Below are 18,872 nucleotides of genomic sequence, written 5' to 3' on the forward strand. Positions count from 1 at the left end.
CCACCAGGTTTAGATCACATTTTAACAATAACAATCCTGAGACAAACACATGGGATATAATTAATGTTTTGCGCTTCATAGTGGAGTCTGCAGCTCTGCAGTGACAGGCTGCGCAGGACAGCAGTCTGCAGGGCGCGGCGTTGTGTGCAGGGCTGTCTGCGCAGAACTGCTCACTGTCCAACACATCCAGGGTCATCGCCGTGTCATGACTTGAGCTGGCAGCCGTGACGGCCGCTCCTGGTCCATTGATCCTGGATGCCGGTGAGGACAGCATAACGATCGTTTGACCACACATTTCATTCAGTTAAGGTCTTAATCAAGAGCTCAGCGGGAACAAAAGCCACGAGAGGCCCGAGTGTTGGAGAAATGCTGCTCTGTTCACAAACTAATACCCGTCCGAACAACAAAACATTACAATCATGATCAAACTCCTAGATCTCACAGTGCATTGCAGAAACTCCCTGTGAAAGTCTTGGTCTCTCAGGACTGTCACGTCTCATCCTCCTGGTTAATGTACAATTACTGAACACAGAGCTTTCAGGACATGTTTTCTGTCGTTTCCATTAAGGGACAGGATATGCAAAACTTCCCCACTGCCTGGTTGCTTAATCAGACGGTTTCTGGGAATTATTTGAGGTTTTTTCCATTGTAAAAACTGATGTTATTTTAATAAAAAAGCTTTACAGTATTTTAGCCGAGTCGTTTTCAAATGTCAACACAGTTAACAGTGGAATTACAGAAATATCACCTTTCACTTTGAGTTTGACATACAAGCCGTGTAACGCTGAGGCCGCGCCCTTACTGACCAGGCTGTGTGTGCTTTTCTGCCGGTAATAAATACTACGGTGAAGGGACAGTTCAAGTGTTTATGGTCCATCGGCCACCGTTGCTGAGGTGCGTTCTGGGGGATCCTTCAAGACCTGTCTGGCTGAGTTTGTTCGATTATTATTAAAACGAACTCCACTGTGTCAGCACCACGGCCAGCCAAAGCAAACGCCTGCTGTACAAAGGAGCGAGTGCTGTGGGCACAACAACAGCGCTGTGCACACTTATGACCGGTGAGCTTGGCTCAGGGGAGCTGGCGCTGTATTCAGGTTTGTGATATTCGACTCACATAGGACTCCTTTCCTGCCCAGCCTGGACTGTTTTGTCACAGATCAGGGATTCACAACTCTGGACAAATCATTAGCTCATTTGAACCAAAGTAGCCCTTTTCCCCAGAGCTGAAACTGAGGGTGATTTAATGAGTCTTATAAGAAGGACTGGGATTGCATATCAGGAAACTTTTTTTTAATCATTTCCTTTTTCGAGGCACTTTTTTACACTGAAACATCTTTGGCAAACTACAATCAGTGGTTATCTGAGTCGCCCCGCAGGTGACAGTCCAAGAGTAAGACAAGTCAGAGATTTACAGATTGACCGATATAAACAATGCTGGACACCGGGCGCACAGTCGGTTTTGTACTGGTGGGCTGCAGTCTGTTAAGCTGACCTCAATCAGGGCAGCTTTGGACCACTTGTATACGTCCGTCTCCACTGTCTTACAGTGGTGGTCAGTGACAGAGGCTGTAAAGACGGCCGGATTATGACTCTCCGGGACTAGGATTGTGCGCCCTGCTCCAGTCACGCCTGGTCACCCGTCTCTCTCTCTGACATAACAAAACATTGTGTAAAAATATATATTAATATCTTGCTTAGAATTACAGCAATTTCTGACACTTTAAAACCACTTTTTTGTACTTTAAAAAAAGTCTAGTAAGAGTCTACAGTAGTCAAAAATCTTTTGGAAAATTTTCTAAATCGGCAGATTTTTATTCTGCTCTTTGTAGTTTAGAATCTTCATCTATGAAAACATGAAAAGAAACAACATTTCTGGCAAAATTATTTAATTTCCTTTGTTTTTGAACAAAACCAAATCTCCCACCCCCTCCCCTGGACAAAAAGAGAAGGTGACAGACACCTGACAGAAACGAGTTGAGGTCTGTTTTCTTTTGCAGCAGTTTAGAAAAGGCCTGAGACAGAAGTCTTGTTCGTCACCAAGAACACAGTGGGGGGCAATTCCTGTCCCGGTGGGTCACGGGGCTCATTTGTCATTATTAGGCCCAAATCATCTTTTTTTTGTTTTGTTTGTTTGTTGTTGTTTTTCTAAGCATTAATCAGTTGTGGTTTGAAAGGCACCTATAAACCCCTGGGACTCCCATCCTCGAGGAGTGGAATTGCCTGCACCCCTATGGAAGATGTTCATCCATCCATTAAACCTCCTTCATCCATCGAGTCTCCACCTCAATACGGTGTCTTTTTCCCCTCTCATCACAGTTACTCTAACTGCAGAGGATCTGGGGCCCGTTCTTTGTATGTGGAAGTAGGTTAGCCAGCTAAGAGTCTGAATATATATAATCCTGTCCAATAAAAAGACAGCAGACACCCCCGACAATGACAATTGATCTTAATAAGGCAAGCATTGTGTCGAGAAACAATTCTTAGAGATTAAAGTCTATAAATCATACAGATGATTTACTTGAGTGATTGAGTGAATTAAATCCGAGATAAGCGTTGGAAGAACCAAAAATCCCGGGTATCAGTTAGCGTGTTAGCTCAATCCGAGATAAATCAATTTAGCCTGGCTTTGTTAAACCACATACAAGGAACGGACCCCTGGAGTCGATTGGTTATTTGTCTCTGGTTGTCTGGCACAAGATGCCAGCTGTGGACTTCAGCACCGGGGAGGAGGTTAGAGTGGGGAGAGTCGAGAAGGGAAAGAAATGCAGCGTGGAGATCAGGCAGACTAGGATATCTATATCTTTTCTCGAGGAGAAAAAACAACAACAACAACTAAAAAACAAACAAACGTTGAAACAGATCCAGAAACCAACATCAGCTGTTTGAGCTGGGAACCGCCCCCCCACCTTCCAGTCTGACGCGCTCTCCAGGTCAAAGCCATGTATTTTCAGCCAGACACTCGTCACACAAAGCAGTTATCCATCATGCGCAGCAGAGAGGGGAAACGTCCGTCTTCTCTCGGGGCTTTAGATAATAGAGTTCTTACCCGCCCTGCGCTTTAGGATGACATAGCCAATGAGTAACAGAGCTGCCAGGGCAATTCCAGTCACAAGTATTGTCCAAAAGGTGGTCCTACTTCGACCTAGAAAATAAATAAAATCTATAATTAATATGGAGGGGGGGTTGAGGGGAGAGGATCTTAATTTTCTTCATTCTTTTTGTTTTTAAGTCAGTAAGTCTCAGTTTGTGTTCCCCTGCTATTCGTATCCCCTGCTAACACACAATGTTGCCACAGCGTTGCAGCAACGTAATTTACATTGTCACAGCATTGTACAATGTTGTGTGTTAGCGGGGCTGTTCCCAGCACTTCCTCAAGTCTCTCCGCTTTCAGTAAACAAAGACAGAGTATTGTTAGAGAAATTATAATTCGATATATAATCCACCTTGCGATTCCGGGACCTAAATAAAAGTGAATATAAACTTGAGTGTCACTCATCATCAGTGTCAGGTATTTATGTAACAGACGCCTCCGCTCTCCCGTTCAGCTCCACGGAGTCGATATTATCAAATCAATTTCCACACCAGAGACTTATTCAGTAGTTTGACAAACCCCTACAGCAGCAGGTGGAAGACGGTAGAGCTGAAGTTATGGAGTTTATTTGCCCTGAACCCACTTGGCTGAGGGACTGACAGGCTGGGACTGAGGACAAGGTCATCGGGCCCCCCCATGAGGGATCCCTGGAGACTGGGGAGGCGGAGGGATGCAGGTCCCTGATTGGTTGTGCTGTGGAGCACGGCTGCTGTGATTGGGGGTTGTCCTCCTGCCAAACTTCAGTTTAAAACTCCATGTAGTATGGAGATCAGGTGTGGTACTGAGTGGCATTTCCGTGCCCTGGAGCTCAGCTTAAGCATTAGAAAGTGTCCGTCTCAGTTGCATCCATTTGTCAGTGCAAGCAGTCTGTGGCTGTGTCCAAAACCGCATACTAGCGTACTAAATACTATGTCATTAAAGTACACCTTAATTAGTAGTACTTCCAAATACACAGTATGAATACAGTAATATGTGAAAAGTACCCGGAAGATGTAGTGCTTCCATTTCAAAAAACAAAGTACGGGAGCACTGGACAGTTTTCAATCTCATAAGGCCATGTGTAAAAAAGGGGCGTGTCTGATGTGGTCATTTCATGTCTGAGAACTCAGTTTTCAAGTGCAAATAGCAAAAACTGTAAAGATAGGCCAGGTATGTTAAGAATGATTTATATGTGTGTAAATAAATAGTCGTCAGACATTTTTTATTTACCACGGTGTCTTTTGTTTACAGAAAGTCGTCATTAAACCACAAAGGTAAAGTTCAATATGGCTCGATCTGATCATTATTGCATCCAAATGCGTGCGTTCCACAGTACATACTGCAGTGTAACTTTAGTGTGAGGTATGTAGCATGCAGTTTTGGACGCAGCTTGTGTAACATCATCTGCCACAGGCGACGCCCAACCTTTCCCCGAAAAATTCCCTGGAATCCCCCCCACCGCTCTCTCTCTGTCACCCTCCCCTCCCTCCCCTCTCTCCTCACATTCTGGAGGCAGTTTTAATTACTGTATTTCTATTACTGTACATTTACATTTGTGAAAACTAAGTCACCCTGGATAAGGGCGTCTGCTATGAACTTCCCTTTAGTGGGGAGGGCCACGGACAGTGCGGCTCAGACCCCTTGGGGCTCTTTGTAGAATCAGTCTGATGGCAAGTGGTGAAGCAGGAAGTCTGTTAAGCTTGTTTTTATGGATTTGAAGAACTTTGTGTTTGCGTGTTTTGGATGCACTGCATTATTATATTTTTTATTTTATCAGTCTTGTGTCGAGATACAGAGTTCCCTTCACACATTCAATTTCCCCTTGATCTGTCTTTCCTGAGGTTACAAGATTCCTCTGCAGATCTCAAGGTAATCAGCACTTTTAATACTCAATCCCTACTTGGGAACGCAACAGCACTGCAAAGGCAGCCGAAGCCAATTAGAAATGTTCTGTGTCAAAGGGAGCGATTACATCCCATTATAGCAATAAATTATGAATAACATTGAAGGGGGGGCATTCTTAGGTTGTTTTAATGAAAAATCATCAGCAGAGGTCCTGTGCACCACTCCACAGCACAGGTCCGTCTCCTCAGTCCAGAGACGAGCCGCTCAGAACCGGTCTATCACAACTGACGGGCACTAGACCTCCAGACCTGGAGACTGGCAGGGTCGAACCTCAGTCAGGGGTCCTCACCCCACTTTCCTGCAGACCTGAGGCAGCGCAGTGTTCGCAGTGCTGCCTGTACCAGCAACTCATCTGACACCTTCCTGCCGCTGTGTGCTGTGGGTTTGAACCGACACGTGTGGTCGGAGAGCTGCTGTGCATTTGATAAGATAATTAAAACCTCAATAACTAGGCGCTCTATAAAAAAAGCTCTGCTGCCTGCAATGCTTCATCTGAAACACTTCTCTCATCACACGAGCGTTTTGCAAAGCTAGTTTTCGGGCAATAAAAGCAATCAGCCGATAGCCAATAGTGTGAATTTTCAATTTTGATGTATATCGGTCCATCCCTAGTAGCACCAATGTGCCAGACATGCATGTCGATGAGACTCACAGTGCACTGTGACGCTGAGGGGCTCAGACTTCATCACAGGGTTTGCTTGTGGTCCTTCTGGTCCCAGTCTCAGCTCTGCCTCACACGTGTACTGAACTCCATCATCAGTGCAGCTGGGTGTGATCAGGTGGGCAGTATACACATTCACAGGTGTTCTAGTGGTGTCTTCAGAGAGGTTTTCAGTGTGGATTAATGCCCCCCCTCTATACCATTTCACAGAGAGATACTGGACTGGGGCGATGCTCTGGACATCACACTGCAGCTGGTACTGTCCCCCCACCTCCATTGGACCAGTGTGTCCCACAGAGCTGATAGAGACGCTGTCTGGATACTCTGTGGAGGGAACATTAAAGAATAACAAATCTAGAAGGAAACAAACTGATAAAACTTGGAAAATTAAATGCAAAAAAAAAAACTTTTTCACTGGTGCTTTCAAACTCTCTTCTACTGCCCCATGTCAAAAGGAAATTAAAGGATACTTACTGTAGAGAAGGATGCTGAGCTTTTTCTCACACTGCTTGGGCTCAGTCTGAAAGTTTGCGTAGCATTTGGGCTCTGCGGTCCAGTCAGTCAGACTGCTGGCACTCCAGAGGAGAGACTGGGGACCCATCTGCATGTCTATGGATCCAACCGATGCCTCCCAGCCCATTCCTCTGGTTGTCCGTGTTACAGTGCAGTTGGCCGATACTGGATCTCCATATTTCACCACCACTGCAGGAGGGTCAATCTCAATGGGACAGAACGCAGCAGCAGCTGGAAAACAACAACGCCATCATCACTGAGGAACCAAATTGCAAGGGTTGCCCAAACATGTTGTGATGAACGGGCTTGAGCCGTCATCGCGTCTTTAAAACTGAAACCCAAAAATATGCCGTTAATTTGTGTGTGTGTTGTCGGATGTAAACAGTTTTGCGCATTATCCATCTCTTTATCTAGTTGATTAGTCTATATTTCAGTATTAAAACTCCCTCTAACTTCATAATCCAACTCTCCTTTAAGTCCACACACACACATACGTGCGTATAAATGTGAGGAGTTGATCTGAAGATGTTTTTTTGTGTTAATAAGTAATCTATTCGAATGCATATGTTTATTGTGCGAAGGGGCTCTTGTAAGGCAACCGATCTGTGTATGGGTGGGGGAAATGTGCCTTTCCTTTGGTTCTGCACGGCGGCAGTGTTGTAGGGGCTTCAACCGGGGAGGAATTAGTTCTCCTGTAGGCGAGTGCCGCGTAATCTCCTCTGTTTTAAAGGCGTGTGTTTACGCATATTGTCATGGAGGGGGGGAATAGCGATGCATACCCTACATAAGTACTAGGAACTGTGCAAGTAAAGTATTATCCTGCTAGGCTGATTGAAATGAATATTAGTGTAGATTATTCTGTGCACAGCTTCAGTACAAATGTAATGTTTGTTTTGATTTCTTTTTTTCCTGCCTTTGCATTGGGGCGGGTGGACTCTTCCATTTCTGGGGAATGAGTGTAAAGGCTGAACAAGCAGACAAGATGGGGTTCTTCTCTTTCTTCCGATGATGAGGAAGGGTTACTAGCATTTAGTGGTATGGTTTACCACTACAGCACACAGCACACAACACACAGTACACAGCACACAGTACACAGCACACAGCACACAGCACACACCACACACCACACACCACACAGCACACAACACACAGTACACAGCACACAACACACAGTACACAATACACAGCACACAGCACACAGTACACAGCACACAGCACACACCACACACCACACACCACACACCACACAGCACACAACACACAACACACAGCACACAACACACAGTACACAGCACACAACACACAGTACACAATACACAGCACACAGCACACAGCACACAGTACACAACACAAAGCACACAACACACAGTACACAGCACACAGTACACAACACTCAGCACACAACACACAGCACACAGCCCCGAGTCCACACACAGCACACAACACACAGCACACTGCACACAGTACACAATACACAGCACACAGCACACAGTACACAGTACACAGCACACAGTACACAGCACACAGTACACAACACAAAGCACACAACACACAGTACACAGCACACAGCACACAGTACACAGTACACAGCACACAGCACACAACACACAGTACACAGCACACAGTACACAGCACACAGCACACAGCACACACCACACACCACACACCACACAGCACACAACACACAGTACACAGCACACAACACACAGTACACAATACACAGCACACAGCACACAGTACACAGCACACAGCACACACCACACACCACACACCACACACCACACAGCACACAACACACAACACACAACACACAGCACACAACACACAGTACACAGCACACAACACACAGTACACAATACACAGCACACAGCACACAGCACACAGTACACAACACAAAGCACACAACACACAGTACACAGCCCACAGTACACAACACTCAGCACACAACACACAGCACACAGCCCCGAGTCCACACACAGCACACAACACACAGCACACTGCACACAGTACACAATACACAGCACACAGCACACAGTACACAGTACACAGCACACAGTACACAGCACACAGTACACAACACAAAGCACACAACACACAGTACACAGCACACAGCACACAGTACACAACACACAGTACACAGCACACAACACACAGCACACAACACACAGTACACAATACACAGCACACAGCACACAGTACACAGCACACAGTACACAACACAAAGCACACAACACACAGTACACAGCACACAGCACACAGTACACAACACTCAGCACACAGCACACAGTACACAACACACAGCACACAGCCCCGAGTCCACACACAGCACACAACACACAACACTCAGCACACAGCACACAGTACACAACACACAGCACACAGTACACAACACACAGCACACAACACACAGCACACAACACACAGCACACAGCCCCGAGTCCACACACAGCACACAACACACAACACACAGCACACAGCCCCGAGTCCGCACACAACACACAGCACACAACACACAGCACACAGCACACAGCACACAACACACAGCACACAGCCCCGAGTCCGCACACAACACACAGTACACAACACACAGCACACAACACACAGCACACAGCACACAGCCCCGAGTCCACACACAGTACACAGCACACAACACACAGTACACAGCACACAACACACAGTACACAATACACAGCACACAGCACACAGCACACAGCACACAACACACAGCACACAGCACACAACACACAGCACACAGCACACAACACACAACACACAGCAGACAGCCCCGAGTCCGCACACAACACACAGCACACAACACTCAGCACACAACACTCAGCACACAACACACAGCACACAGCCCCGAGTCCGCACACAACACACAGTACACAACACACAGCACACAACACTCAGCACACAGTACACAGTACACAACACACAGCACACAACACACAGCACACAGTACACAACACACAGCACACAACACACAGCACACAGCACACAACACACAACACACAGCACACAGCACACAGCCCCGAGTCCGCACACAACACACAGCACACAGCACACAACACTCAGCACACAGTACACAACACACAGCACACAGTACACAACACACAGCACACAGTACACAACACACAGCACACAACACACAGTACACAACACACAGCACACAGCACACAACACACAACACACAGCACACAGCCCCGAGTCCGCACACAACACACAGCACACAGTACACAGTACACAACACACAGCACACAGCACACAACACACAGCACACAGCACACAGCACACAACACACAGCACACAGCACACAGCACACAGCACACAGCACACAGCACTCAGCACACAGCACACAGCACACAGTACACAACACACAGCACACAGCACACAGTACACAACACACAGTACACAGTACACAACACACAGCACACAACACACAGCACACAGCACACAGTACACAGCACACAGCACACAGCACACAACACACAGCACACAACACACAGCACACAACACACAGTACACAACACACAACACTCAGCACACAGTACACAGTACACAACACACAGTACACAACACACAACACACAGCACACAACACACAGCACACAACACACAGTACACAGCACACAACACACAACACTCAGTACACAGTACACAGTACACAGCACACAACACTCAGCACACAGTACACAGTACACAGTACACAACACTCAGCACACAGTACACAGTACACAGTACACAACACACAACACACAGCACACAACACACAACACACAGTACACAGTACACAGTACACAACACACAGTACACAGTACACAACACACAGCACACAGTACACAGTACACAACACACAGTACACAGCACAGAACACACAGCACACAGCACACAGCACACAACACACAGCACACAGCACACAGTACACAACACACAGCACACAACACACAGCACACAGCACACAGTACACAGCACACAGCACACAACACACAGCACACAGTACACAGTACACAACACACAACACTCAGCACACAGTACACAGTACACAGTACACAGCACACAGTACACAACACACAGCACACAGCACACAACACACAACACACAGCACACAGCCCCGAGTCCGCACACAACACACAGCACACAGCACACAACACACAACACACAGCACACAGCACACAACACACAGCACACAGCCCCGAGTCCGCACACAACACACAGCACACAGCACACAACACACAACACACAGCACACAGCACACAACACACAGTACACAGCACACAGCACACAGCACACAACACACAGCACACAACACTCAGCACACAGCACACAGTACACAACACACAGCACACAGCACACAGTACACAACACACAGTACACAGTACACAACACACAGCACACAACACACAGCACACAGCACACAGTACACAGCACACAACACACAGTACACAGCACACAACACACAACACACAGCACACAACACACAGCACACAGTACACAGTACACAGTACACAACACACAACACTCAGCACACAACACTCAGCACACAGTACACAACACACAACACTCAGCACACAACACACAACACTCAGCACACAACACACAACACTCAGCACACAACACACAGCACACAACACACAGCACACAGTACACAACACACAGTACACAGCACACAACACACAGCACACAGCACACAGCACACAACACACAGCACACAGCACACAGTACACAACACACAGCACACAGCACACAGTACACAGCACACAGCACACAACACACAGCACACAACACTCAGCACACAACACTCAGCACACAACACACAGTACACAATACACAGCACACAGCACACAGTACACAGTACACAGCACACAGTACACAGCACACAGTACACAACACAAAGCACACAACACACAGTACACAGCACACAGCACACAGTACACAACACACAGTACACAGCACACAACACACAGCACACAACACACAGTACACAATACACAGCACACAGCACACAGTACACAGCACACAGTACACAACACAAAGCACACAACACACAGTACACAGCACACAGCACACAGTACACAACACTCAGCACACAGCACACAGTACACAACACACAGCACACAGCCCCGAGTCCACACACAGCACACAACACACAACACTCAGCACACAGCACACAGTACACAACACACAGCACACAGTACACAACACACAGCACACAACACACAGTACACAACACACAGCACACAGCCCCGAGTCCACACACAGCACACAACACACAACACACAGCACACAGCCCCGAGTCCGCACACAACACACAGCACACAACACACAGCACACAGCACACAGCACACAACACACAGCACACAGCCCCGAGTCCGCACACAACACACAGTACACAACACACAGCACACAACACACAGCACACAACACACAGCACACAGCACACAGCCCCGAGTCCACACACAGTACACAGCACACAACACACAGTACACAGCACACAACACACAGTACACAATACACAGCACACAGCACACAGCACACAGCACACAACACACAGCACACAGCACACAACACACAGCACACAGCACACAACACACAACACACAGCAGACAGCCCCGAGTCCGCACACAACACACAGCACACAACACTCAGCACACAACACTCAGCACACAACACACAGCACACAGCCCCGAGTCCGCACACAACACACAGTACACAACACACAGCACACAACACTCAGCACACAGTACACAGTACACAACACACAGCACACAACACACAGCACACAGTACACAACACACAGCACACAACACACAGCACACAACACACAGCACACAACACACAGCACACAGCACACAGCCCCGAGTCCGCACACAACACACAGCACACAGCACACAACACTCAGCACACAGTACACAGTACACAACACACAGCACACAACACACAGCACACAGTACACAACACACAGCACACAGTACACAACACACAGCACACAACACACAGTACACAACACACAGCACACAGCACACAACACACAACACACAGCACACAGCCCCGAGTCCGCACACAACACACAGCACACAGTACACAGTACACAACACTCAGCACACAGCACACAACACACAACACACAACACACAGTACACAGTACACAACACACAGCACACAGCACACAACACACAGCACACAGCACACAGCACACAACACACAGCACACAGCACACAACACACAGCACACAGCACACAGCACACAACACACAGCACACAACACTCAGCACACAGCACACAACACTCAGCACACAGCACACAGTACACAACACACAGCACACAGCACACAGTACACAACACACAGTACACAGTACACAACACACAGCACACAACACACAGCACACAGCACACAGTACACAGTACACAACACACAGCACACAGCACACAACACACAGCACACAGCACACAACACACAGCACACAGCACACAGTACACAGCACACAGCACACAGCACACAACACACAGCACACAACACTCAGCACACAGCACACAACACTCAGCACACAGCACACAGTACACAACACACAGCACACAGCACACAGTACACAACACACAGTACACAGTACACAACACACAGCACACAACACACAGCACACAGCACACAGTACACAGCACACAGCACACAACACACAACACACAGCACACAACACACAGCACACAACACACAGTACACAACACACAACACTCAGCACACAGTACACAGTACACAACACACAGTACACAACACACAACACACAGCACACAACACACAGCACACAACACACAGTACACAGCACACAACACACAACACACAACACTCAGTACACAGTACACAGTACACAGCACACAACACTCAGCACACAGTACACAGTACACAGTACACAACACTCAGCACACAGTACATAGTACACAGTACACAACACACAACACACAGCACACAACACACAACACACAGTACACAGTACACAGTACACAACACACAGTACACAGTACACAACACACAGCACACAGTACACAGTACACAACACACAGTACACAGCACACAACACACAGCACACAGCACACAGCACACAACACACAGTACACAACACACAGCACACAACACACAGCACACAGCACACAGTACACAGCACACAGCACACAACACACAGCACACAGTACACAGTACACAACACACAACACTCAGCACACAACACTCAGCACACAACACACAGCACACAGCACACAGCACACAGCACACAGCACACAACACACAGCACACAGTACACAGCACACAGCACACAGCACACAGCACACAACACACAGCACACAGTACACAACACACAGTACACAACACACAGCACACAACACACAGCACACAGCCCCGAGTCCGCACACAACACACAGCACACAGCACACAACACACAACACACAGCACACAGCACACAACACACAGTACACAGCACACAGCACACAGCACACAACACACAGCACACAACACTCAGCACACAGCACACAGTACACAACACACAGCACACAGCACACAGTACACAACACACAGTACACAGTACACAACACACAGCACACAACACACAGCACACAGCACACAGTACACAGCACACAACACACAGTACACAGCACACAACACACAACACACAGCACACAACACACAGCACACAGTACACAGTACACAGTACACAACACACAACACTCAGCACACAACACTCAGCACACAGTACACAACACACAACACTCAGCACACAACACACAACACTCAGCACACAACACACAACACTCAGCACACAACACACAGCACACAACACACAGCACACAGTACACAACACACAGCACACAGTACACAGTACACAACACACAGTACACAGCACACAACACACAGCACACAGCACACAGCACACAGCACACAGTACACAACACACAGCACACAGCACACAGTACACAGCACACAGCACACAACACACAGCACACAACACTCAGCACACAACACACAGTACACAGCACACAGCACACAGCACACAACACACAACACACAGCACACAGTACACAGTACACAACACTCAGCACACAGTACACAGTACACAACACTCAGCACACAACACAGTACACAACACTCAGCACACAGCACACAACACACAGCACACAACACACAGCACACAGCACACAGCACACAACACACAGCACACAACACACAACACACAGCACACAGTACACAACACTCAGCACACAGCACACAACACACAGCACACAGTACACAACACACAGCACACAACACACAGTACACAACACACAGCACACAGTACACAACACACAACACTCAGCACACAGTACACAGTACACAGCACACAACACTCAGCACACAGTACACAGTACACAACACACAACACTCAGCACACAGTACACAGTACACAGTACACAGCACACAGCACACAACACTCAGCACACAGTACACAGTACACAACACACAGCACACAACACACAACACACAACACTCAGTACACAGTACACAGTACACAGCACACAACACTCAGCACACAGTACACAGTACACAGTACACAACACTCAGCACACAGTACACAGTACACAGTACACAGCACACAGCACACAGCACACAACACACAGCACACAGTACACAGTACACAGTACACAACACACAGTACACAGTACACAGCACACAGTACACAACACACAGCACACAGTACACAGTACACAACACACAGTACACAGCACACAACACACAGCACACAGCACACAGCACACAACACACAGCACACAGCACACAGTACACAACACACAGCACACAACACACAGCACACAGCACACAGTACACAGCACACAGCACACAACACACAGCACACAGTACACAGTACACAACACACAACACTCAGCACACAACACTCAGCACACAACACACAGTACACAGTACACAGCACACAGCACACAGCACACAACACACAACACACAGCACACAGTACACAGTACACAACACTCAGCACACAGTACACAGTACACAACACTCAGCACACAACACAGTACACAACACTCAGCACACAGCACACAACACACAGCACACAACACACAGCACACAGCACACAGCACACAACACACAGCACACAACACACAACACACAGCACACAGTACACAACACTCAGCACACAGCACACAACACACAGCACACAGCACACAGTACACAACACACAGCACACAACACACAGTACACAACACACAGCACACAGTACACAACACACAGCACACAGTACACAACACACAACACTCAGCACACAGTACACAGTACACAGCACACAACACTCAGCACACAGTACACAGTACACAACACACAACACACAGCACACAACACACAACACTCAGCACACAGTACACAGTACACAGTACACAGCACACAGCACACAACACTCAGCACACAGTACACAGTACACAACACACAACACACAGCACACAACACACAACACACAACACTCAGCACACAGTACACAACACACAGCACACAGCACACAGTACACAGCACACAGCACACAACACACAGCACACAACACTCAGCACACAACACACAGTACACAGTACACAGCACACAGCACACAGCACACAACACACAACACACAGCACACAGTACACAGTACACAACACTCAGCACACAGTACACAGTACACAACACTCAGCACACAACACAGTACACAACACTCAGCACACAGCACACAACACACAGCACACAGTACACAACACACAGCACACAACACACAGTACACAACACACAGCACACAGTACACAACACACAACACTCAGCACACAGTACACAGTACACAGCACACAACACTCAGCACACAGTACACAGTACACAACACACAACACTCAGCACACAGTACACAGTACACAGTACACAGCACACAGCACACAACACTCAGCACACAGTACACAGTACACAACACACAGCACACAACACACAACACACAACACTCAGTACACAGTACACAGTACACAGCACACAACACTCAGCACACAGTACACAGTACACAGTACACAACACTCAGCACACAGTACACAGTACACAACACACAACACACAACACACAGTACACAGTACACAGTACACAACACACAGTACACAGTACACAGCACACAGTACACAACACACAGCACACAGTACACAGTACACAACACACAGTACACAGCACACAGTACACAACACACAGCACACAGTACACAGTACACAACACACAGTACACAGCACACAGCACACAACACACAACCCCGTCTGTGAAACAGCACTGACTGCACGCATGTGCGGGCTGCGATGGACAGACACAGAGACTCATTTTCTCCTACTTGCCGTCCATAGGAGCTTTTTGTTTTTCTCTCTCCTCCGTGCCTAAATGGTTTATTTACTTAAATGTTCACCTACTTTATTCAAGATCATGTAAAATGTTTACAGGTCTATATTTGATTTTATTGTATTTATGTTTTTATTTAGCTGTACGTTTGTTGTGTGTTTACCAGTCTGTAAAGCGCTCTGTGGCCACCCTGTGAAGGGCGCTATACTAATACACATTTGTGTGGTTTAGGTTTCGACGGAATCCGGATTTGCTAAACGTGTGAATGCAGATTCGAACTTCGTCTCAAGCCTAGACCTGTATAGTACAGTATAGTATAGTATAGTATAGTATAGTATAGTATAGTATAGTAACGGCATAATGCCCTGGTTATTAACATCCAATAGCTGTTTGCAATCAGAACTGTTTGTTCTCGTCCGATTGTGAGGTGTTTCTTCACTGCGCCTGCAAGTATCCCAGTCTCTCCCAGTCACCCCCTGTTCAATCCTGAGATCAATGTGGAGCTGCTGCTGCAAGAGGCCAGTCCAGCTCACACACCCGGACAGCAGACTTGGACAAGAAAGTTCATCTCAGGAACTGTAAGCATGCGTTCATGTGTGGACTGGATATAACACGGTATAGTAAATGCACAGCTGTAGAGACGTACAATGAGAAAAGCGACCCAATCCAGTCTGTAGACACAGACAGAAATGTGAGTAGAGGTGCTCACCCGTGCGCAGCAGACACAGAGCCAGGACGGCGCGCAGGCGCGGTGCAGTCCGGTCCATGGCGGCGGGTCTGCTGTCTTTCCACCGCAAAAATGACTGCGAGGACCGACTTCAGTGTCCGTGTCACTGCGTGAGTGGACGGCAGTGTCTTTCCCCGAGCTTATAAACCAGCCGTTATAATAAACCACTCCTTTCCCAGCTCCGCAAACTTGAAAGCCAGCTAGTGGGACAGATGGGAATGGGAATGTGTCTGATCATCAGCTTTGGACTGTAATGAGTTTCTGAAAAACACAGGCGTGTTTTTCCATGACAGTGGGAGTAGCAGAGGAGGTGCATAGGGAACTGCACACACTGGACTCGCATAGACAGCACAATATAGATATATAGATACATTGGTAGATCGTTTAATTGGTTATCTTTGGGCATGTAATATTGTATTAAAAGTACAACATCAGAATGACAAATAATGCATAACCAATAAACAATAAACTCCCCTTATCAACACAGCAGGAGAGAAACAAAACAGGGATTCCCCAATTGTGAACTCATTACAGCCTGCATTTTGCCAATTACACAGAATTGTATTGGATTTATTTAAATTGCGTATTTTTTATCACTCCAAAGCATTAAGACCTGAGATGTTTCCACATGTACACTTGAGCCACATTGGTGGAGGACCATGCTTGCGATACCTGTGCTGGCCCAACATGCAACATGAGGTCAAAGACTTGCAATGAATATACGCCACTACAGAAGGAAACCAAGATGCCTCATGCACTGCCTAATTAAAATTATAAGCATGGATATATGTATCTATGTAGGGCAAGTATTTCTGTTGACCATTACTGTGACTTCTGGACGATAGAGCTGCTCCCAGACATGAACACTGACGCCACATTCAGGCTTTGCAAAGAACAGTTTGTACATTAAGGCCAACCAGACAGAGTGATCTCAGATAATGGACCCCGATTTGCAGTGAGTAATCTGTGCAAGAAAGTGCAGCGTGATGGCAAAGACCCATGGAAAGCCATCCTACACTGTAGCAAAACTCCAACTGAGGGCACTGAGAGCAGTCCACTGCAGCGCCTGAAGACAAGGAGGCTGAAGATTTCATTGCCATTGGCCAAAACGTTGCTTGAGCCCTGTGTAGTCTCTTACAGAAACTGCATCAGAGGAAACAGATCTCCAAACTGTCATACGACGCATCTGCAAAGGACTCCCAAACATCAGAAAGCCGATCTGCTTGAAGACACCAGGGCAGAGTGTGCAGCTGCTGTGACCAGGATGAGGACTTCGTGCAAGTTAGCACAGCGCTCAGTGTTTCAGGGCCAAGCACCCCAGTCAGAGGAGAGTGCAGCACCTCAGACACAGCACCTGGAGGAAACAGCCACCTGCGGACAAGATCCCCGTTTTCTCTCACAGTGAAAGACAGTCAAGACCACCAGACAGACTCGCTCTGTAACTGATCTACCAGCAAAGCAACACGCTTGGACTGTTTAGGACTTTACAGTTGAGTTCAGTTCTAGTTTTGTCTTTATTATTATTTGAACATGCCCTGCTCAGTAGAAGAAAATAAATAAATAAAGAGATAGCATTATAAACATATTACTAATAATAACCAGAGCAAGTCTGGTGCCATTGATTGGTCAATTCACTTTT

At 47.3% G+C, this 18,872-nt stretch overlaps 1 protein-coding gene across 1 annotated transcript; it reads right to left on the bottom strand.

Moving 5' to 3' along the window:
• Window positions 1-1,268: 1,268 nt before the first annotated feature.
• LOC136752499 (intercellular adhesion molecule 3) lies at window positions 1,269-17,483 on the bottom strand. The gene is made up of 4 exons (XM_066707864.1): window positions 17,216-17,483; window positions 6,111-6,380; window positions 5,628-5,960; window positions 1,269-3,142 (listed from the first exon to the last, which is right to left on the bottom strand). The coding sequence occupies exons 1-4, from the start codon at window positions 17,271-17,273 to the stop codon at window positions 3,027-3,029; spliced, it is 777 nt and encodes a 258-aa protein (XP_066563961.1). The 5' UTR covers window positions 17,274-17,483; the 3' UTR covers window positions 1,269-3,026.
• Between the last annotated feature and the right edge of the window lie 1,389 nt (window positions 17,484-18,872).

Source organism: Amia ocellicauda, chromosome 7, assembly GCF_036373705.1.
Source record: "Amia ocellicauda isolate fAmiCal2 chromosome 7, fAmiCal2.hap1, whole genome shotgun sequence".
Taxonomy (NCBI): Eukaryota; Metazoa; Chordata; class Actinopteri; order Amiiformes; family Amiidae; genus Amia; species Amia ocellicauda.